The sequence below is a fragment of the Lolium perenne genome, chromosome 6 (genome assembly GCF_019359855.2).
Source record: "Lolium perenne isolate Kyuss_39 chromosome 6, Kyuss_2.0, whole genome shotgun sequence".
In the NCBI taxonomy this organism is placed as follows: domain Eukaryota; kingdom Viridiplantae; phylum Streptophyta; class Magnoliopsida; order Poales; family Poaceae; genus Lolium; species Lolium perenne.
Window position 1 is genome coordinate 257310182 of NC_067249.2, and position 23510 is coordinate 257333691.

Consider the following 23510-nt stretch of genomic DNA (forward strand, 5'->3'; position numbering starts at 1 on the left):
TTTGCGTCGTGGCTGGGTGCTGCTCGTCGGCGTCGCTCTGGGTTTCTACTGGTCCATCTGTTATGTTGGGAGACCAATAATTGGGTTATTGGATGCACTGGACAAGTCGCTTTTACAGCGGTCACCGCGAGACGGTAGCGCTGAGCTAGACTGCATCGATCGTGAGTGTGACATTTTAGCTGAACAGTTGGCGGCGAGTACGTACTCAATACCTGCATAATTTTCCATCCATACTGATGCTTTTTTCGTCGTTATATATACAGTGGGAGTATCATAGGCATGCTCCCAATGCTCACGGCCTCAGAGCATCTCCCAATGGACACTCGCCCTACTGAGGAACCGGAGGATCGCGAGGAGTTATCCTCCGGGAGAATCTGATCCTTTTCCCTCCTGAATACATGTCTAAAAGTTGTCAGGCCCACTCTATTTCATCTTCTTCTCTCTCTCATTCCGTGTCCAAGCGCATCTCATCCCGTGTCCAGACTACTTTAAAAAAAAAAAGAATTGAGGGAGAGATCAGAGAGAGAGGGAGAATGGAGGGCGCGGCGCAGCTTGTGTCTATGCTGGGGCAGCTGGTGGGCGAGGAGTACCGGATACTCCGCAGCGTCGGCGGCCAGGTGGCGGAGCTGAGGGACGAGCTGGCCACCATGAACGCCGTCCTCCGCATGCAGTCCGACGCCGACGCCGGCTCCGTGGACCACTTCGTCCGGGAGTGGATGAAGCAGGTCCGGGAGCTGGCCTACGATGCCGAGGACTGCATCCATCTCTACATCTTCCGCGTCCGGTGTCGACCCAACGACCGCTTCTTCGTCTGGTCCAGACGGCTGCTCACCACGCTCTTCTCTCGCCGCCGACTGGCTGATGAGCTCCGGGACCTCCGCGCCCGTGCCGTCGTCATCAGCGAGCGCCATGCGCGGTACGGCCTCAGCCGAGAGGCGCTGTCCCGCTCCTCTTCTCTCGCCCCCGCGCCCAGAGCGACGAAGCACGCGCTCCGTGCTGCCAACGACCCTGACCAGTTCGTCGGCATCAGCGAGCAAGCTAAGCTCTTGGCTGCCAAGGTCGAGAAGATGGACGATAACAAGGAGCGCAAGGTGTTCTCCGTAGTGGGTTTCGGGGGCCTCGGCAAGACTACGCTAGCCATGGAGGTGTGCCGGCAGCTGGAGGCGATGTTCGATCGCCAGGCGCAAGTGTCCGTGTCCCAGACCTTCGGCAGGAAGGACCTTCAGGGCTTGCTCAAACGCGTGCTGCACCAGATCGTCAAGGTGAAGCCCGACAAGGAGAAAGGCATCAAGGAAGAGTACTCCCTCGCTCCCTGTGATATCGACAAAATGGATCTCGATGGCCTCACTTCCACGATCGAGGAGAAACTTATGGACAAGAGGTACGAATAAACACAATTTAGCCTTTTGGGAGTATTATTTAGTGGCTAAACGAGAAAACCCAATAGCCTGCTATAGAGTCATATATTTAGCCCCTAATTATTCTCTCATTTCGCCGCTAAATTCTGTTTTCTGAATTTCTCTTATCTTCTCCTTTTCAGTTTTCCGAATGTATATTCAATTTGATTCGACTAAATTGGCGAGTTGAATAGTTCCTTGTGGTTTGGTGGCCTGGTTTGGGATTTATTAATTTAAAGCTGGGCACGTCAGTGCCTTCCGTCTAAAAAATAGTTGAATACTTGTTTGCGTTGAATAGTTGAATGAGTTATAGCTCGAATGATGTTTGAGTCACACATTTCCCCCTTTTATGGCAAGATATGACTGAAATTTCCCTTTTGGGAAAAGCGCTAAATGGATTAGCCCGCTATAGCTGCCTTCCATAGCTGCTGAAAATGGCACCGCTAAACGCAATAGCCCGCTATTTTAAACTATATATGACACTCGCCCGCGTTTTCTTGCGGTTCTTTTCTCAGATTTGACCGACGCGTATTCACACTACCATATTCACGCACGCAAGTTCGAACTTGGCACACTCGGGATCTAAACTGCAGAATATTTTTTCTTTTTTTTAAGAATGATTATTAATATTCTCGACAATCAAACATACGTACTTGCATAGCGGTTAAGGTGGTGGAGAGCCGATCTGAATGCTATCCCACCATCCATACGTACAAGGCCATAACAGCCGCAATAATGCAATCACTCAAAACATAATATGGATTTTGAACTTGCGATCAATAACATGGAACTAGTGGAGAAATATTTGTGACACTATTGTATCGGATACAAATTCAAATGTTCAATAGTTTTTTCATGATGACAGTAGCAACACGGACCCTTCCTTGCGAGTTGAGCTTAGGCTATCCCTTTATAGGATAACAACTTTGCATAGGTATCACACAGAGATCTATATTTTGCGAGGTACCTTCATTTTTCAGATTTCCTTATTAATGTTAACCAACCTATGAAAATGCACAAGTACTCTGTACATGGGATCCGTAGAGAATTTGTCATACGTGTGTAGGTTATTGTGGAATTCTTCATTCCATGCCGATAGTCGTGCTCCACCTAAATCATGCCTAGTGAAATTCAGTTGGAAATTTCCAACACCTCAACGATAGTATTGCTTTTGTTACACGCTGTATTCTGTAGAGCTGGATTGTTCTCCGGGTGGTATTGCCTAGAAACTTGTCCTTCTAGAACTTAAACTCTGAGCCATCGTTAATATAAATGATGTGAAGTGGAAGATGTGCTTCTTCCTCGCCATTAAACCTTCCCAAAAATGCAAGTCCCACGGTTTGCAATATACCTGGGAGAGAGCAATTGAGCCTAAGTACTTTCAAGTCAAAAGGTTCGGCCATACCCCATCCTCTATTAGAAGCATAAAAATCTATTTTCTATGTAGGGCTATGTTTGCGTGAAGAACTTCAATACGAAGAACACCCTGATCTTTTGGCCGACAAAGCACATATTATTTTTCCTGTCGTTATGTTTTCCTCTCACTGTCACCTTGCCAAAAAAAATCTAGATAAAAATTCCAATCTTCCAGCTAATATGCTCCAATGATTACATATACAATAACATGTTTCATAGCATTTTATAAGAACTAATCTTCCATCAATAGAGAGTTGTTTTCCTTTCCAGCTATTCAATCTATTTTCAAGGAGCTCCTCAAGATCTATCCATACAACATTCATCACCCTCCGATAATCAATTGGAATACCTAAATAACTAACTAAAAACTACCTTTGCTCACAGTAGAACAATTCCATGTTTTGAGCAGCGGCATCTTCGGCTTCACTGAAATAGAAAAATTCACTTATAGAAATCAATTTGAGACCTGAAAGTTGCTCGAATGCCGAGACTATAAGTTTCAGTGCTATAGACTTTCAGAGCTTGTTATCCGTAAATAGAATCATGTCAATTAGTATATTGTTGGATCGATATTCCGCGGTAACCTAGATGTGACACTACTTATGCATCCTGGCCATCTATGTTTGCGCATTTCATTCTCAAAGTTTGTTGGACAACGGACAATTTGAGGATTGTGGGCCATGTACATCATTCGCTTTTTAGAGGCGCACCTATTGCAAAATCTTTCTCACGCCAAGTGTTCAATCACATTGTTAGTGTTGCATATTGTTGATCACTATGGCATGACATTTAGGTGCCATGTGTCATCTTTTTTCATTTCCAAATTGAATCCAAACCAAATGCCAATAATTATAAATATGGATGTACGTATTCTCGATATATCTCCTAGATCTTGATTTGTAGTCGATGCAGTAGTCGTATGTATCTGGTATGATTTTTATATTAACATATTGTTCATTACCCAAAAATAAAAATAAAACACATGAGAGGAAGGAAATCTATCTTGCATGTTTGTATGGTACATACTTTTGAGTTTAGTAAACCGCCCTTTGCCAAAAAATATCTTGCTGTATTTGGACATAATAATCTAGTGTCGTCGTGACATCACAGCTGCGTGCTCATTCAAGAGTCGCATTAAAGATAAAACAACCATATGAGCGACACGAATCTGATTGGTTAAATAGCGTTACTTTTTTTTTCCAAGGCAAAGAATCCCAGCTGGTTAATAATGTTTGGATTTTTTTTAATATAACATGTAAACATTGTCTACCTTAGGAATTTGCGCATAAAGCTCCTTCTAACTATATATATGCTTATAATGAAACCAGGTACCTCATCATGATCGACGATGTATGGAGCATACCAGCCTGGGAAGTGATCCAATCCAAGTTTCCAAGAAACAACAATGGGAGTAGAATCATAGTGACCACTCAGATAGAAACTGTGGCTAAAACATGCAGCCCTGGTAGTGATTGCATACATCAGATCGAGCCCCTTGATGAAAAGGACTCCGAAAAGTTGTTCCTTAGTAGAGCATTTGGGTTCAAGGATGCCTCTTGCCCCAAGGAGCTCAAAGCTGAAATGGGAAAAATCTTAAAGAAATGTGCTGGGCTGCCAATGGCCATTGTTAGCATTGCCAGCCTTTTGGCGAGCTACCAATCGCCGGACAGTAAAGATATATGGGAAAGAATTTTCAGATCAATTGGTTCTGAGATGGAGAACAACCCTACCCTGGAGGGGATGAGGCAGATAGTCACACTCAGCTACAACCACCTACCTCATCACCTCAAGCTCTGCATGATGTATCTTAGTATTTTCCCTGAAGATTACGTGGTCTTCAAGGATCGGCTCTTGCATAGATGGATCGCTGAAGGACTGGTGGAAGAGAAGAGGGGTTTGACATTGTTGGAGGTAGCAGAAGGCTACTACAAGGATCTAATGAGTAGGAACATGATTGATCCAGCCCCGTTTGTAAGCAACTTTCGAGATGGGGGGGTGGAGACGTGCAGGGTTCATGACATGATACTAGAGGTCATGGTGTCCAAATCCTTGGAGGCAAACTTTGTTAGCCTGGTAGGTGGTCAATATGGAGGGATGTCTTACGATAAGATTCGCCGCCTTTCGATCCATGGTGTAGAACATGGAGCCAAGGATTTATCTACACCACACAAGAAAATGGCAGCGAGACGACATGGTAGGAGGGATGTAATGGAGGGGATGAACTTGAAACACGTCCGATCATTCAGCATGTTTGAGCTGGAAGGGCACAAGCTGCTTGATCGACTAGACGAGTTCACTCTGCTAAGGGTACTTGATCTGGAAGGCTGCAGTGGCCTAAGAAACAAGCATCTTCGGGATATATGCCGGATGTACCTCCTAAAGTTTTTGAGCATTAGGGGTACAGATATACGTAAGATTCCTTCAAGTGTGGGTGATCTAGAGCACTTGCAGATGCTTGATGCACGTGATACGTACCTGCGGTATCTACCGAAAACAGTGACAAATCTAGAGAAGCTTGAGCGCCTGCTCTTCTCCACCAAGGACACGTGGTTGTCAATGTGGCAGCCGCCAAGTGGAATATCACGGATGAAGGCTCTGCGAGAAGTGAATAGCATAGTAATCAGAGATAACATCCAGGTCGCCAAAGAGATCGGTGATCTAGAAGGACTGCAAGGGATAGTTGTGCACGTCAACGGCGACTCAGAGATTCGTGAGGAACTCCGTAAGCATCTCGCCGCCTCCCTGTGTAGGACGAACGCCCTCCGGTGGCTCAATGTTGGAGACACTAGAGTTTATGGCGATAATAATTTAGATTATTTGATGGACCTCCGCTCGCCGCCGCAGCTCCTGCGATACCTTCGGTTTGATGGCGGGGTTTCTAGGTTGCCAGACTGGGTCGGGTCACTCTCATATCTTGTAGAGTTCTGCATGTCCTATGGACGCCTTAAGGGTGACCAACCATTCGCTGTTTTGTGCAAGGCGCCCAACCTGAGGATCATCCGTCTGCATGAACATTTCTACAGCGGTGACAAACTGGTTGCACGAACTGCCCACAACTTCCCGGCACTCAAGGAGATGAGAGTCAGCTGTCACAACGAATTCCCGAGTGTTTTCAGTTTTCAGGAAGGATCCATGACAAAGCTCGAGACGCTGGAACTGAATTTCTATGACAACCAAAAGAGCATTGAGGGCGTGGAGCACTTGAAGAAGCTTAAAGAGGTGCAGCTCATTGGCTGGAAGAATAACTCGGCAATAAACCGTGCTCTCGAGCTCCTGAAGGAGGACAGTGATAGGCGCTCCAAGGACAACAATCAGTATGTAGTTGGAGTGAAATACTACGATTGATCACACTGCTCTGGTCTGGTTAATTATTAAGCTGGGTTTGGAGTTTCGCTGGAGTTGCTGCTGCCGGTGTGCTTCAAAACTGTCGGTGACGCCACCTGCTGCCGTGGCCTGTATCTTTGCTTCTTTTCCCCGTAAAGCTGGACTCCTTGCTTTTCGCTACAGCTTTCTTGTAATAAAACTAGACCGGGATGTGGTCTAGTGTACTTCACTGTGCAGGCAACACGTTTATTTTTACCTCGTGTAAGCTGAACTAGAAGGGGAGCGCGCGCTTGGCCGCGCTGTTTTTCTCCTCTTGTTTTTTCTTCTTATTTAGCATACGTAGTTGATGGATCTGAAGTATTTAAAGATTCAGGTCAGTGTCTAAATCCTGGTGTGCTGATCGATACTGTTCAATCTCTGTACCTAGTGAAGCAGAGCACGCTCGGTGTCCCTCCAGTGGCGTAGCAGCCATGCGAGGGCTGAAGCCAGCTTCTTCTTGCCATCTGCAGGTGGTTTGCTACCGGAATAAACAGGCCGGGTCAAAGGTATGCTCGCCGTTCCCACCGTGGATCACGTACAGATGCGATTTACTCGATCCAGGGCATCATCGTATCGGTTCTGCAGAAGCTGATGATATTCTCAACTGTGGTGACAATGGAGTTGATCTTCAGCTGAAAAGTGTTACTGCTTCTCTGCAAGATCATGTACCGTGACGCATATAGACCAGCTAGAGGGCCTCCAGGTTTTGGTGTTGCGAGTGTTCATCATGACAAGTTGCAGCAATAATCAATCGTTCTACATTTACAAACCATCAATCTCCAAGTGTTAGGCTAAACTGAGTTAATAGCATAAAACCACCACTTTGATAGTGAAATTTACCGAACACCACCACTTTACATTCGTGGGACAAAAAACTACCACATTTTGCGAGGTTTTTCACAGAGTGCGCTAAACACGAATTGAACGCGAATTGACAGGGAATCTGACAGGTGGGTCCCATTGTCAGCGCTGAGGTGGCAACACTATGCAGTAGTTTGCTGATGTGGACAGAGGGTCCACGTGTCAGTCCACATTAAAAATAAAAAATAAACCACAATGGCATAAAATTGGGGAAACTCCTCCCATGAACACCCGCTGCCGCCGCCGCCGCGCCGGAGCAGCGCCGGAGCAGTAAACAGCACAGTGTCCATGTCGATTTTGGATATGAAATTTTAGGATGTTGTAGGGACATGCTTCATGAGCACTCACAATTTTTCATATGATTTTTTGGCACGTATAAAAATACGTTTTTTTGTACGGTATCACGGTATCATCTAAAGGGTGGTAGCACTAGATATGTTCTCGTAACCGACCAACTCTTTTTACATTTTGGTTTGCCACAACCGTCACCGCAACTCCCTCCTACTAAGTGGATCTCGAGAACAGTTGAAGAGAAACGTTCTTCGAAACAACGGAAACAAACCAGTGATGACAAGTGGACAAACCTCAAGGCCTATAGGTGCTCTAAGGAAATTTATTTACTTTTGTGATAAGTGGAGCCAAGAGCACAAATGGAAAAAATGCAATTCAGCTCCATGTCGTGCAGGAGATGATTGAGTTTATGCAATCATCTGAATGACGTGACGATGACAACTGAAACCGATGAGTAACTCTGCACAGCAGCAGCCCTTGATAGTGCAGTGTGAACAACTAAAATGATGCAGCTCCAATTCCACATACAAGGGCATGACTTCCTATTTTTAGTTGATTTAGGCGGTTCGTCTTGCTTCATTGATCAAGACCGTGCTAAATTAGTGACAAGTATGCAACAATTAATAACTACTATACTAAGAGCGAACAGCCTCGAATTTTCTGAGATTTTTCGATTTTTTTTCATCCATATCTGCCGTGCTGGCACGTGGTTTTGAGTGCTCTTTTATTACTTTGTGTGCAGTTACGGGGTTGCGTTGCAGTTTCTGGCTCTTTTGACACCGCCTGGTCCTTCCCTGGTGCTTTGGGTTTGGGTGCGCGTAGCTGTTCTGTTTACTGTCGCTTGGTGGGGCCCAGACACGCGGTGAAGCGGTGAGGTCGTGAGTTCTTGACCAGGTATCGTCCCCAGTCATTTCTCCGTTCGTTTTTTTCCTCTTCTTCTTCCTGGTTTCGACCGCCTGATCTGTTTTTCTTCATTCCACTTCCCTTTGTCCGTGAGCGTCCGGCGGCGAGGATAGGCGGGCGCACACGGAGCGGCAGCGGCGGCCGACGCGTCCTCGGCTCTGCTCCATCCAGCGCGTCCTCGGCTCCGCGGCGGCCGCCGCGTTTACTTCTTCACGGCGAGCGGCTGCTGCAGTGGCTGCCGGCGTGGCCGGACTCCACGGCAAGCGGCAGCGGAGGATAGCACTAGGTCAAGTCCAGCGCCGCACCTCCTCCTCTTCCGTTTCCCCGCCATCGTGGTGCTCGGCCGCGCCCCTACGCGCGCGCCCGAGAAACCCTGGCCCCGCACTGGGCTTGGTTGTTGGCACTGCTCCGACGCCGCCGCACCTCTGGCTCCTCCTCCTCGTGGAGCACGACTTCCTCTACTTCGCATGCACCTCTTCCTCGACCTCCCCGAGCTCCAGCTCCACTACATCGACACCGACGACCACCTCATGGAACCCCACGTCGACCACGTCGTGCTCGGCCACCCTCTGGCCTCCCCGATTTTGTGGTGGTCTGGTGCTGCTGCTATTGCCTGCTGGACTAGCCGTGGCCTCTCGCATCTCAGTGCGGTGGTAGGCTCGGCTTGCCCCCTTCTCCTTGCAATTTGTGTAGATTGGCAATTCAGCTCCATGTCGTGCAAGCATCTGAATGACGTGATGACAAGACAACCGAAACTGATGAGTAACTCTACACAACAGTGCAGTGCGAACAACTAAAACAATGCAGCTCCAATTCCACGTACAAGGGCATGACTTCCTATTTTTAGTTGATTTAAGCGGTTCCTCTTGCTTCACTGATCAAGACCGTGCTAAACTACTGACAAGCATGCAACAATTAACCGTACCAATTCTAGTGCATGTTGTTAGGGTTCGTGCATGAAAAACAAAAAAAATTGCCCTACACGTACCATCAAGATCTCTCTATGGAGATGCAATCAATAAAGAGAGGATGCGGAAGGCTCCATGAAGACTCTGAACGCGGTGATCCCCGCACCTAGGCGTATCCCTCCCAGACGCGAGGACTTAATCTTTTCCTTGCTCCGAGAATCGAATAGACGATTCCTCCGCCAGTATCCACGCGTACAACTCAACAATCCGACAGGGCTAGCTCCGTCGTCTAGGACGTAGTCGTGTCGGTGGGGGTAGTGCACCCATACGGCGTATGGTCTTGGAGAAAACCCCGCACACGGGAGAGAGAGAGAGAACCACATGGGCGAATTGTGCATTGAGAGACGTGGGGGGTCGGTTTATATAGGAGGCCAGGAAGGGAGCATTTTGGGGAGGGGGGGCAGGGTTGGCCGCCGCCTACCCTAGGTGGCCGCACGCCCCCCCTAGGTGGCCACACGCCCCCCCCCCCCCCCTAGGTGTGCCGGCCGAGGGGCCTCCCAAAACCCTAGCCGAGAGCGCCAATGCAAAAAATGCAATTCATCTCAATGGCATGTAGGAGATGATTGAGTTTATGCAAGCATCTGGATGACGAGACAACTGAAACTGATGAGTAACCTTGCACATCAGCAGCTAATGATACAGCGTCAACGACTAAAACGATGCAGCTCCAACTCCACATACAAGGGCATGACTTCCTATTTTAGTTGATTCAGGCGGTTTATCTTGCTTCATTGATCTAAACCGTTCTTATTTAGTTACAAGCACGCAACGATTAATTGTACCAACAACTCGTTGGAGGTGCAATTCTCCAAATTACTGAATTACTTCCCAAGTTATCTTGGTATGATGGAGGAGCTGAATTGCAAGATAATTTCAGGATACTGAAGTTGGGCAGCTATGATGGAATCATTGGCATAGATTGGCTTGGTATGTACAGTCCAATGGAGACTCATTGGAGCAGCGTTGGATTGCAACTCAACACGAACGGGACATTGTTGTGTCACATGGAGAAGGACAAAATCTCTGCACTCATGCGCTAGTCAAAATTGTAGTTTTCGTGTATGCTCCTAGTTTGGGCAAAAGAACATTGGGCCATGGATACAAGGGACGTCAGCATATGATGGGCGCGAGAAGCCAAAATTTGTGTCACTATCTTAGAGAAAGCATGAATCCGGCTAATAGGACGATACTCTTGGATGTCCAGCCGGTTTTCTTTCTATGGCAACAAGATCAACGAGTTTAGACGCTGAAAATTATAGAATTGTTACTTGTGAAGATGGTTCAGCGCCGCCATCAAATCGTCTCCAATGATTTCCCAACATAGCTTGAAGAAGAGACTCCAGAAGCCACGAGGTCCCGAAGCACGGTTAGAAGGTATCTGCATAATTAATTTTCTTACTTCCTCTCTAGACAAAGGGGCCTCTAGGTTTCTGGCTTACGTGGCGGACCAAGAAGGTAAGTTGATCTAACTCAAATTAAGCAGGTCATGTCTGGCTGGTACGGTACTGAAAACCTCTGAGAAATAGTCCTCCGCAAGCGCGAGCGTATCAGAAATTGAGGTCGCCGCCTTCTCATTGCACCATGAGGATGGGGATAAAGTGTTTGCGACGTTGGCTATTTTTCCTTCATAGGAAAATACTTTGAATTCGCATCGCCTTCTCGAATTTTGCGTATGCGAGCGCGTTTCCTTAGCCTGGTGCACTCTAGGGATGCAAAAGCAAGACACTCCCCTTTGAGGGAAGTTCTCAGCCTCCTCTGGCCATCAGAGAGGCTCCTAGATTACTTAGCTTTATCTAGGCACATGGTAACCTCATTAGCAATATGAAACAAGAGCCAAAACTGACTTTATTTCCTTTGATCCCATCTTCTCAAAGGTTTGGCCATAGTGGCCGGTTTAGCATCAAGCGTACGAATGAGATCAGCCGAAGCAGGGACGGTCGTCCAAGCATTTTGCACCACCTCCGTAAAACCCGAAATTTTTTGGCAAAAAAAATTCAAATCTGAACCGAAAAGACCTTGGGTTGGACAGAGGAGCAAGTCAAAAGCAGAGGCCAATGGTCGGAAATGTTTGGACTTAGGAAAAAATGGTCGCCATGATCAGTTCCTCTTGTTCATTACTCCAAGTAAATCTCCAACCTTGCAAAGGCATGTCCATGATGTCCTGAAGAGCGAGTGCATCGATGGCATGACAAAACTTGTTCATCCACCTCCTGTTCACCCGCCCATTACTTTTGTTAGAGGATCAGTCACCAAGTTGAAATCTCCATTGATAACGCAAGGTGATTGCATAGAGGAGCCAATCTGGATGAGCTCTTTAAGTAATCATTCCTTGTCGGCTGCCTCTTGCGGCCCATAGACGGAGGTAACAACCCAAATCTTTGCATCATTCACAAAAAAAAAACATCAGCAGTAATGGAGAACTTTCCCTTGTGCCTCGTGGTTACACGCAACCAATCTGAGCACCAAGATAAAAGAATGCCCCGTCAGTCACCCTCTGCTGGGATGTAGTTGAAGCCATCGAAGGCATGCCCAAAGGTTTGTGAGACAATCATTGAATCAACATGTCTGAGTTTGTATTCTCTAGCACAAACCACAGAAACATTGAAATAACTGAGAAAAAGACAAAGGGAACTCCTCCGAGCGGGATTATTCAAACCTATAAAATTCCACACCGCTACACTACTTATGTCTAAATCCATGGAAAATAATAGATAGTCACCACTGTAGACCTAACTAAACTGGATCAGGCGTACGTCTCTTATCTCCTCCGGAAGGGCGAAGGCTTGAAACCCGACGTAGGCTGGCTCGTCAAACTCCATCTCGTCAGGTGCAAAGAGTGCAACAACCGTCCGGAGATGCTGAGGTGCGAGGGGCTTGGTGAAGAGTTTCAGGTCCTGGTCCAGTGCTTCTTGCGATACTTCCTCTTCTTCAGTCGTGAAGCCCAGGCATTTTTCCAGGAGGCACTGCGCCTTTAGGTATGTCCCCTTGTTCGAGACATCGCCCTTTTTGCTCAACCTCTCACTCCGTCAGGTCGTGAAGTCTAAGGAAATTGTCTTCTTTCTCCTTGATGGCGTCGACACAGCCTGGCGGGGGCCCAAGAGAGGGAGCTGGTGTGCGGCACATTCTCAGCTTGAGGACTTCCGTCATCGTGAGTGGGTGACGTGGGAATACCAAATGGGTAGTCCCAAGGCGAAGACAGCCCATACGACAAGGGAGGCTCGTTGCCTACTTACGGCCGCTTTCTAGTTGGGCTTGCACAAGAGGAGACTTGGGCCGGCTCACGCCAAGTCGGTTCGAGGGAGTCAACGACCAAGACGCCAAGGAGACTTGCCATAGAAGACACGTAGCATAGGTCGACTCGTACTAGGACTCCAAGGCCCGTACCGACTCGGGTTATACCTTGTAAAGCCCTGTGCCGTCCCCTTTATAAGGAGGCACAGGACGTCCCATAGAGGACATGAACCAACATATAGGACAACTCACCTTAGCGCTATATGATTAGCCTACGTCGGCAAGTAACCTTGTAATCGATATACAACAATAATTGCAAAAGAAGGAGTAGGTCTTTACCTCCAGAGCGAGGGGCCGAACCTGGGTACATCGTGTACTGATCCCGTCCCTAGTAGCATTCGACGACTTCCTTCCCCAACTCGTCATCACGTGATGGCACATGCCGTGACTTTCCTACGATATTTGGCACCTACCGTGGGGCTCGAGGCGTCTATAGTTGAGTTTAAGGCGAGAACTCTCAGCAGAATCGGGTCGATAATCGCTGTCGGCAACTTCATCCAGTTCGGGAGTCGAGCCTTCATCAAGGACGACTCTATCTGGCAACCCGCTGCTGGCGAGATCACCATGTTGGAGCTGCACCGTGCAGCTCGTCTTCTCCTACTCTCTCACAATCTCTCATGAACACACACGCACACACACTCACCAAGGAGGGATAGCAATGGCTTTGCCTAGAGGCATTTTCTACTTGGCGTCACACATGAACTACATTGTTTCTTCAGCCCTCACGGCTTCCCTTTTCTCTTCTCTTTGTTTCTCTTATATAGCCAATCAGATTACGTGCATAGGTTGTTAGCCTCAACTAAACTCACGCCTCACCACTCCTCTATTTTCTCCACTAGCTAGCTGGCTGACCTATTCTTTAGCCAAACATCCATACGACCGAGCCAAAGCAATGCACTCATGCGGCCAGACTCTAGCACATAGGCCGCATCTCTCCTTCACTAATCTCTTCTCACTTAACACACACATATGGCTAAGTCTAACTAAAAGAGATCACACCTAAATAACAAGATTAGTTTCAACACACCAGCGGCGCGGTCGTGCCAATCGGCGGTATCGATATCTTCGTCGGCTTCACCGGTGCCGTAGAAGAGGGCAGTGTTAGATCTAACACCGATACTGTCGCCCTCGACGATGACAACCTCAGCAACGCATCCGGCGGCTACGCGAAATCAATCTACACCCTCCTCGACAATGACTTGGGTGGCAGATCGGAATACGATGGCGACTCACTGACCATTTTATATAGTGTTTCCTTAAGGTGTTTTCATTGAGTTTTGATTTGGTTTCAATGGTTTTCGCTTTCCAACAAACAAGATTTTGTTGAAAACAAAGAAACCTTGTATCTTCATGTGGATTTCAGGAATTAAGCACCTTTGGAAGGAAATCAATGCATTAAGTGAAGATTTGGAGGAAATCAAGCAACTTCCTATTTGAAAGAATCATTATAGGAGTTCCATAACTCTTTAACGACCATCGGTACGGTCGTGGCCGCCCATACGGCATGACCGTACAGCATCCGCCGCCTCCGCCTCATCAAAGGGAACAACTTTCGTAAAGGAGGCACACAGATCAGAGACACACAGCAGCCGCCATTCACCTCACGAACAGAAGAGAAGAGATCCGGAGAAGAAGAACTCGTCCTTCGATCTTCACTGCGATTTTCCTCTTCAACCTCGATCACTCCCCATCATAGACCTTGCATAGAGAGAGAGAGATTCATCTTTGTAAACTCTATTCACATCGAGACTTGAGATTGAGTTTGATTTGATTCTTATTCTTATTGTGGCTTGCTATGGTAATATCGAGATGAACCCTAACCTTATTATCAATATGTCTTTGTGTTATTATCCTCGCATGTGCGAGTAAATCCCCTTAGGCGTGGGAGATGTAAGGGATTGGTGAGATGTGATGTGCCTTAATTCCATTTCGTAATCTTGTGAGCATTGTTCCTATTATTGCTTATGAGTTTGATTATCTTTGTTTTGCGTAATGCTTGTTGTCTAATGAAGGGCCCAGACAACATGATCCAAAGACCTACATAGGTAAGAACTTATTGTCTAGCGACTCCGCGGCCTTCTTGTGACAGTGGAGATATCAGAGAGAAGCGAAAACAATTCGAGGATAACGAGGAACCACAAACCTTAATGCGTTGGTCTGGTCTCACGACGGTAATCATTCGCACTGACCGCGAGTCTATGGTAACAGGCGATAAGACAATAGTATCAGTTGATCCCGGCATGGAGGAGATTGATTATTGCAGAGGTTACTCGCCTACTTGTATCACAATAAGAGGGGTTATAATCACATACTTATTTCATTCACCATTATTCCATCCGGCACACTCACTATCACCATGAACTGAGTCTCTCCGCGCCTAATCTCTTTTCAGCAGGAAACTTCAAACAAACTTCGTTACTTTCTATTTACGTTATTTACTTTCTAGTTTACGCTCAATACTCTTTCCAGCAAATCATTTCTCACTCACCACTTTCATTTCCAATACTTGCAGTCAATTAACTCAAGACTAGTGACAACTTGGATGCGACAGAAACGTCCATAATAAGCACTTGCTTACACTCCTTCATTGGGATTCGACATAAAACTGGAATAATACTTCCGCGAATATATGCTCTGACGAACCTGTGTTCTTGCAGGCCATCAAGCTATTTTCCGGCGCCGTTGCTGGGGAGCTAAGTTCCAAGTGCTGTTTCTTGACACGAGTAAGTGTAGAGGGTCAACTCGCTCCGGGAAAACTTATTTGCCTGGATATTTGGAGCGCGTGCCTGATGAGAGATATCAGGAGTTTGTAGAGAACTTTCTGAAGTAAAAAACTATTGACTTAAACTCAATGATGGAAAGCTTGACCATTACTCCCAAGCCTGAAAGTACTTTGAGGGAATATGGTGCTCCATCTAAACAAGTTATCAAAACTCCTATAGTTATTCCTGAGGTATGGTCTTATCCGCCAAGTACAACAACATGCTTTTACAGGAGAAGAAGGAGAAGACCCTAGATTGCATTTATCAATATTTGATTCTCTTTGCAGGACTTTCAAACAAAAGGAGTTATCACTAGATTTCGTTCCGTTGAAACTTTTTCGTTGGTCTTTAAAGGGCAAGGCTCTTGCCTAGTTTCAATCATTGCCACATCGATATATAACCAATTGGGAACAGTGTGTCACTTTCTTTTTGCAGAAATTTACTTCTTACGGAAGGATGATGCAGGCCAGGAAGGACATAGCAAGTTTTACTCAAAAGATTGGGGAAAGTTTTGCCCAAGCTTTGGGGAGATTTAAGGATATTGTTAACTTTGTCCCTAATCATGGATATTCCGAGTTTGTTATTTATCACACATTTTATAATGGTTTGAATGATAACTCTAAACAGGTACTCGATGGAAGTGCAGGAGGAGTTTTCATGTTCCTTTCAGCGGATCAAGGAAGAAAATTAATTGAAGTTATATCTCTTAATGAAGAGCAATACTATCTTCCCGAATCAACACAACGAGAGAGAGGGATACACGTGTTAGACGACGAAAATATGGAGGGACAGAAGATTCCATGAAGAACCACGGTATTCCTGTCGCTCAGATTTAGAACTATAACGTAGATCTTGCTAGTGAATATGAACTAGAAGATAGACTCCATTTAGCCTTGCAACAATTTAAGTATGAACAAGAAAAATGGCAAAACGACATTCATAACTGTATCAGTTTCCAAGAGAAAATGCTTTTAGAACTAAATGAACAAATAGATGATATGGGTCGAGTTATTAAACATTTGAAAATGCATTCAAGTATGGTTAATACTCAATGTGAGCAAATAGCTAAGACCCAGACTCTTATTCTTAAGCAAAAGGATTTGAGAAGAACTATCCTTACTAATTTTGTTACTAGAGGAGGTGTTGTAGTGCAGGGACCTACAGGCCCAGACTGGTTGGGCCTGGTTCGAGGAAGAACAATCGCAAAAGTGAAAGGATTCCCAAGAAATGAGTCAGGAAGAAGAGAACTTGGTTGATCCACAAGATGATATTGAATTGGAAGCACTGATGAAAATAAGAGAACAAGAACAAGAGGGACAAGAAAGCGAAGCCGAAGAGGAAGAAGAGCTGAACGATTTAAAATCTAAAGCATTAGGTGGCAAGGACAAGGAGGAACCAAGTCACGAGCAGCAAAAAAATATTATAATTACTAAAGAAAAGAAGAGCTCGAAACCTTCAAAGAAGAAGAAAGTTCCGAATAAGCCGGAACCACCTCCAAAGGTAAGTAACAAATTGAAGGGAGGTAAGCCACTACCATATCCTAGTCGACATGAGAAACTAAAGGATAGTGAAGTATATGATTCTTTTGTGCGTGCTTTAAAGTACTTATGTTTACAACTGCCCTTAACTGATGCTATTCAAGTCCCTACTTATGCAAAAAAAATTGAGAGGCATTTTAAATAGGAAAAAGAAGGTCTTAGAATCAGTTGCTGTAGTAACAAGTCATATGTCAGATGGGCGATTGCCAGCCAAGTTAAAAGACATAGGTATACCTACGATCACTTGTGGAATTGGTAAGGCAATCATTAATAATGCTCTCTGTGATTTGGGGGCAGGAGTAAGTGTTATGCCTTTTTCTTTATATAAGAAGTTGAATTTGCACGATTGTATCTCTACTGGTATAACTCTCCAAATGGCTGACAAAATAATGAAGCAACCAATAGGAATGGTTGAGGACGTTTTGCTAAGAATAGATCATCATGTTATGCCTACTGACTTCATTATTCTTGATATGCCTGAAGATGAAAAATTATCCATTATCTTGGGAAGGCCTTTTCTTAGTACTGCAGGCGCAGCTGTCGATTGTGCTGAAGGAAATATCGTTTTCAAGATATATGATGAAGAGATTGTTCGGTATTTCCCAAAGAAGAATAATCAAAGAGAAAAATATTTACCACCAGCCGAAAGAGTGAATTCGGTGAGTGTTAATGGCAAACACTCGAAGGTATACCCGCCTACTTGAAAGTCATTATAGAAGTTGAGCTAATCAACTATAAAAATAGCACTTAATGGGAGGCAACCCATCACTTGAAAAATTGCTTAAAATAATTTTCTTTTACTATTGATCTTTTCAAAGTCTCGCTAGAGGTGCATTTACATGTTCAAGAAGTTCAGAAACGAAATTTTGATGAAGGGTTGAAGAAGAATCATTAAGAGAAGAACCTGGTAGATATAACGAGTCACGGGTGACCGTACGGGATGACCATACCAGAGCTATGGAGAAGGCAGTAAAAATTTAACATTGGTACCAGAAGTTTTAACGATCACTGGTACGATGGGACGCCACCGTACCATGTGACCGTACCAACTCTGGGAGTGTCGTCGTGGTGAACAAACAAATGCCATAGGATGGCTTAAGTTGGGGCCGAATGGACAACGGAGGATCCGGGGAGGGATGATGCGAAAGCAAGCACACACATACACAAAGATCTATCCAGGTTTAGGGCCCTCCTGATGAGGTAAAACCCCTACGTCCTGCCTATCTGGATGTATATATCTTGGTGGAAACCCCACTACAATGGTGCTCCTTGAGCTATATGCGAGAGGAGGAAGAAGATGTTTTTCCCTACTCCTAGCTCGATCGATCTCTCTCTCACTCTTTTCACTGATCAGCCTCTGAACCCCCTCCCTGTGGAGGTCCTGCACCCCCTTATATAGTGGGGGGCAGGTTACATTGTGGAAACCCTAGCATGGGGTAAAGCCCCTTTCTTAGGCCTTAAAGTCTTCACCTGGACCCTGCCAGAAGCCTCCATCTTGTCGCTGCGTGCGTGCTCGATGGGACTTGGCCTCCTGTACTCGATCACTGTAGCCACGCTGACACTGTGCAGACGTGCAGAGCGACATGCGCTGGACTGTAGCGACGTGTCCAGCCACGATGATGAGATTCTTGCGTGATTACAGGGACATGACCTGAGCGCTGACTTTTGGTACCTGGCATATGACCGTTGGCCCTATGCCGGACCCCTATGTCGGCTCCCACCAGGCATGTCGGCTCTTCACTCCCAACATCCTTAAAGCAAACGATTTAAACCGAGTTAGGCCAAGCCAGTTTTGGTGTACCGACATAGGTATGTCGGTAATCCCTTACTCGGTCAACCCCCATCTTGATCAGCCTCAGCTTTCCTGCAAACAAGATTAGCCGACTTACCTTGGTAAGCCGGCATCATAGAGATAACCCGGCCATACTAGTGGAACGGTGTTTCATTGGTGTTATGTCAACGACTTGCATACTACAACATGCAGTGGTATGCTGGGCCACCGCAGCTGGTATCAGAGCAAATGCTTTGACCTTAGGATTAAAACCCTTTAAAGGAGACCCATAGGTTTGGTGGTGTCTATAGATAGTCATCCTACCTAAACCAATTCTTCTTCAGACTTGGGATGGATATTCACTTGAGAATAATCCTGACACACTTGAGTCAATCTTTCTTACCTATCTTTCTTAAGTGAATTTAATTAGTTATCTTGTATCATTCCCAAATAGTAGCACACCATGGGAGCCTTAAAACAATATATAGCAGGAGATCACAACTGGTATACAATAGATGGTAGAAATCAAAAGAGAGGATACAACCGTAATGGAAGATATCCTATTGGAAGTGGTATACCAAGACAAGTTATGGTTAAGTAAGAGTCATCCAAAGTTGTAGTATGAATGATATTAAGTAATTAAAAGAAGTTATATGAGGTAGTGTAACCTATGATGAGTCAATCATGGGAGGTAAGGAAGAGCGATAGGAATAAAGCATTTTCTTTACCTACATGTTAGAGTTGCTAATCATATAAGATTCACTTGAGAGTCATTATGTGATGAACTAGAACTTGATAACACATCAGCAGGAGTATGCTGAGAAGTAAGGTGTTTAATGATAGTGGTAAATTTCATATCCTAAACCATGGCAACTATGCCAAATATGCCATAACCATAGTCAATAGTCTGGAGGAGTTTCATTGAAGCTTACTATAGTGTAGAACCTCATGGAAGTTGTGGACTTATATTTCGATAGTTAGGTACTCAGAGTAGCCATGTTAGAATATGGAGAGATCATGTGAGGTTAATCTTCAATAGAACGGGAGGAAAAGTTAGTAACCAAAAGGAAAATAGATCAGCTATAACAAATTCCATACCACTTTTTTCAAGTTTATCGGATTGCACTTGAGCAGTTGGGGTAAACATTGAGACAAAGAGTAGTATGACCTATACGTGCATTGTATCACGATATAAACATATATTATGTGGTGTTGTATACTGCACATCTAAGCCTAAATTCTTGAGATTTCTTACTCAACTACTATATTTTGGGCTTATGATGAGGTGTATTATACACACAAATTTGGATTTTATTGGATTTTATTGATTGACTAGATCTGTGCATGAAGTTTGACCTTGGTGTGCAAATGCATGTTGCATCATTGAGTTCTTACTTGATGTTATAGATCTAGAGGGTAAAGGGATTCGTGTGAGGGAGAGACGAGTTCCTAGAAGATGAAGCAAGAAAGAAGGAAGCATCTATCATAATTAGAAGAAAGGATCAATTCAATACCAAATTTAGTCATCAACAAGGAGTACTTCAGCATAAGAGAAGCATGGAGAAAAGGAGAATAATGAATATGGAGAAGCAGAAGTAGATCCATAGTAATTATGAAAAAGGAAATGCAATAGAAGTCACTTAAGAGACCACATCCAAGATTTCAACTAGTGATTTTCTTGCAAAACAAACCCTTGAGGAAGAAAAATGGATAGGTGAAAACCGCAGCTAATATGGTGAGACCACAGCTGGTATAGTATAATTATGAAGAAAAGATTCAAGAAGAGACGTATCTGTTAACTAAAACTTATAGAAGTGTCCACATCGGGTATCAGATAAGCCACAGCTGGTATCATATAATCCACAGCTGGTATCGGATAGTTCGCAGCTGGTACATTAAAAAAAGGAAGTCCATCAACAAATAGAATACTATCAGAACAAAAGACCATTACCCTTGAAAATTTAGTCGGAGGATTCACACCGGATATCCACAATTATGTGGGTACACCGCAAGATTCTTCGTGAGACCTTCGAAAGGTATAAGTCGTAAGACAGACCAGACAAATACTCTAACCATGGAGTCCAAGGGTCGGAAGAAAAGGAGTTTGAAGATCATTAGAAAACTCCAAGGGGGAGAGTAAAGACTGAAATAGAAATATCGAGATTCAATGTTTGGAGTAAGATATAAGAAGAAGGCCTGAATTGAGAGGAAGTTAGACCTTATTTTCATAAGGTTGTTGGGAAGTACCCATATAACAGTACTCTCAGAAGAATGTCAGACCAAAAGTTGAGGTTCATACCTCGAGGAAGTACGAGTTAGACTTTAACTTGAGCAAGTGAGTAATAATTACTCGGAAGTAAGAAAACTCAGGTAAGTCAAAGTTGAGGAAGTTGGATGAAGGAGATATCCGGAGATCAACCAAAGCTCAATAGGGCTAAAGACCAATGGAGTTAGAACCATTTAACTATATCAAAAATAGATACTAATAGATAGATACACGGAGTATTCCCATCATGGAACCTAAAAGTACCAAAAGAGACCTATAGAGATGAAGAAGAATCCATGATTGGATGGGCTAAATGAGTCTAATCCATTCTTAGGAAGTAAACCACCAAGACCAGACATGCTAGAAAATACTTATTAAGTACCATTACAATAGTTTTGGTAGTAAGGGAAAACAAAACTCTACCTTGAACAACCCTTTCAGAACCAAGTTGTTTCCAAAATAGAAGGTCGATGACCAAATACGAAAATGTTACCACGACCACCAGTAAAACCATAAGCAAAATAAAACATCTGCCCTAGTAAATCATTGAAATGAATGACCGAAAGAATTGCAGTGTGGGAAGAAATCATAGGATTGATGAAGGTAATAGTTGTTCAGTGTCAGACAACAAAGGATTCAAGAGAAAGTCTAGACAAGAGATATACCCAATTATATCTATTGAGATCACAACGGAGTTCAAGAAAGGTCGTGATCTGCAGAAGTCAGTTCTACATTTCAAAACGTGAGAGAGTTCGAACTTCAGGACGAGGTTCAGTTTAAGGGGGAGAGACTGTAACATCCTAGGATTAGAGACTAGAAACAGATGTGTGCATTGCATTCATGCATAGAAAATCTAGGAAATTTTTGCGCTTTTAAATAAAATTTGTCAAAGTGATTGAAGTTTCACTTGAGTTGATGGAACTGATGTAGATCATCAAGTCAAGCGCGATAAACTTCAATATGACCTTTGCTAAAACCTTGTTTTGGGTAAAGGTGATTTGATCTATGGGTTAGATCAAATGGAAATAACACTAAAACAATAACACATTATTTAAGGATCAAATACCAGATCTTCTAAGGGCATAATATGGTATTCCTTGCAACAACCCATGGATACATTTTCAAGCATAACATAAATTAGAAGAAAGCTAATAACCAAATCTTGACTTATCTTTTCCATGTCTTGATCCAATATCTATTTTTATCATGATCATAATGGTATTTCTTAAATTTAATTGTTGAACTCATGTCAAGGAAATCAAGACAAGTCTTATCATCAGGTCTTCACTTATTCTATTCTTGTCTACTCCAAATATATCTACACCACAAACCAGGAGGGAGAGCTTCATACCTATTTAAGGGATATCATAATCTCTTGAGTCGAGCTCTAGGATATAACTCAAGCTAACCTATAATTGGTGAGGTTAACTCAAACCTAAATAAACTAGAACAAATATCTTGACCTTAATAGATACACATGTCATCATGAGACAAGAACCATTCCTAGGAAGATTCCTAATGACTAGTCTTGATAAATGAAGAAGTAATAATAAGTTCTCTTAGCCAAATGATATTCTAAGAGAATAGAGTAACACAAGTGATCATGGACCTAACTAGCCAAGTGGAACCTAAGCCAATATGACCAAGGAGACCTTGTGAGCACATTTCCATCACTAATATTAGCTATGCTTATGCAGGCCAATGCAAGTTAAGTGTTGCACTCAAGATACCTAAGCAAGCACCTAATCTTGAGGGGTAGAGCCATACTTCACTAGTGATGCCTTTGGGAAGCCCAAAAACAAGATCATCACAATTGGGCGTTGATCATAGAACTTTAAGAACAAGTATGAATGAAGTAAGTTAAACCCTAATGAACTATGAGCCATCAAGATTAACTTGAGAATATAAATGAATGTCTATAGTAATAAATAAACAAATAAATCTTTCTTAGGAAAGAAATAAGAATCACCTCAAAGTGTCCAAAGTAAATACTTAAGAACACATCACTAATGATCTTGGAATGGTTCTAGATGATTCCAAGTCATTAGAAAATAAAGGTGCATTTAGAAAATAAAGGTGCATTTAGAAAATGTTCCTTTGGAAAATTAAACACAATTAAGAAACCAAGTTAAATGTTTCCTTAAAAAAGAATACAAAATAAATATCCTACAAATCACTAGGTAATTATACAAGCCTTAGAAAAATTATTTGAATACCAAAGCACTAAAATTTGAAAACATCTCTATTAGGATGGCAAATGAAAATTCTAATAGAATTTTAAAATGCAACCATATTAATACACATAAAAAATATCTTTAATACAAGACATTAGTGTAGGTTACATCTTATATGAATTTAAGAGAAAGTCTCACATTTAATTTCATCCAAAATAGAGTGGAAAGTCAAATACAAATTCAAACTAAAAATCAAAATAGAAAAAAGAAATAAGGAAAAAGAAGAAAAGAAGAGAGAGAGCTAGACGAGACCGTCCTTGGGCCACAGCCCAGACCCAAGCCATGACCGAACCAGGCCGCAACATCCCACCGAACCAGCATAGCACCAGCACAAGTCAGCCCAGCCAAAATACCGGTTCGATGTGTCTATGACACGTGGGACCCACACATCAGGGCCATCGTCTTCCTCTTCTCCACTCGTGCATGCACGACACCGCGACGAACACCAT

General features: G+C 44.0%; 1 protein-coding gene and 1 non-coding gene across 2 annotated transcripts; one reads left to right on the forward strand and one right to left on the reverse strand.

The window, feature by feature from the left end:
• Window positions 1–274: 274 nt before the first annotated feature.
• LOC127305295 (disease resistance protein Pik-2) lies at window positions 275–6523 on the forward strand. Its single transcript, XM_051335703.2, has 2 exons — window positions 275–1381; window positions 4142–6523. Exons 1-2 carry the CDS (start codon window positions 399–401, stop codon window positions 6156–6158), a joined length of 3000 nt encoding a protein of 999 aa, XP_051191663.1. The 5' UTR covers window positions 275–398; the 3' UTR covers window positions 6159–6523.
• Window positions 6524–15715: 9192 nt separating this feature from the next.
• Window positions 15716–15821, reverse strand: LOC127310931 (small nucleolar RNA R71). The gene has a single exon (XR_007857437.1). It is a non-coding gene; the product is annotated as a small nucleolar RNA R71 (small nucleolar RNA).
• Window positions 15822–23510: the final 7689 nt, after the last annotated feature.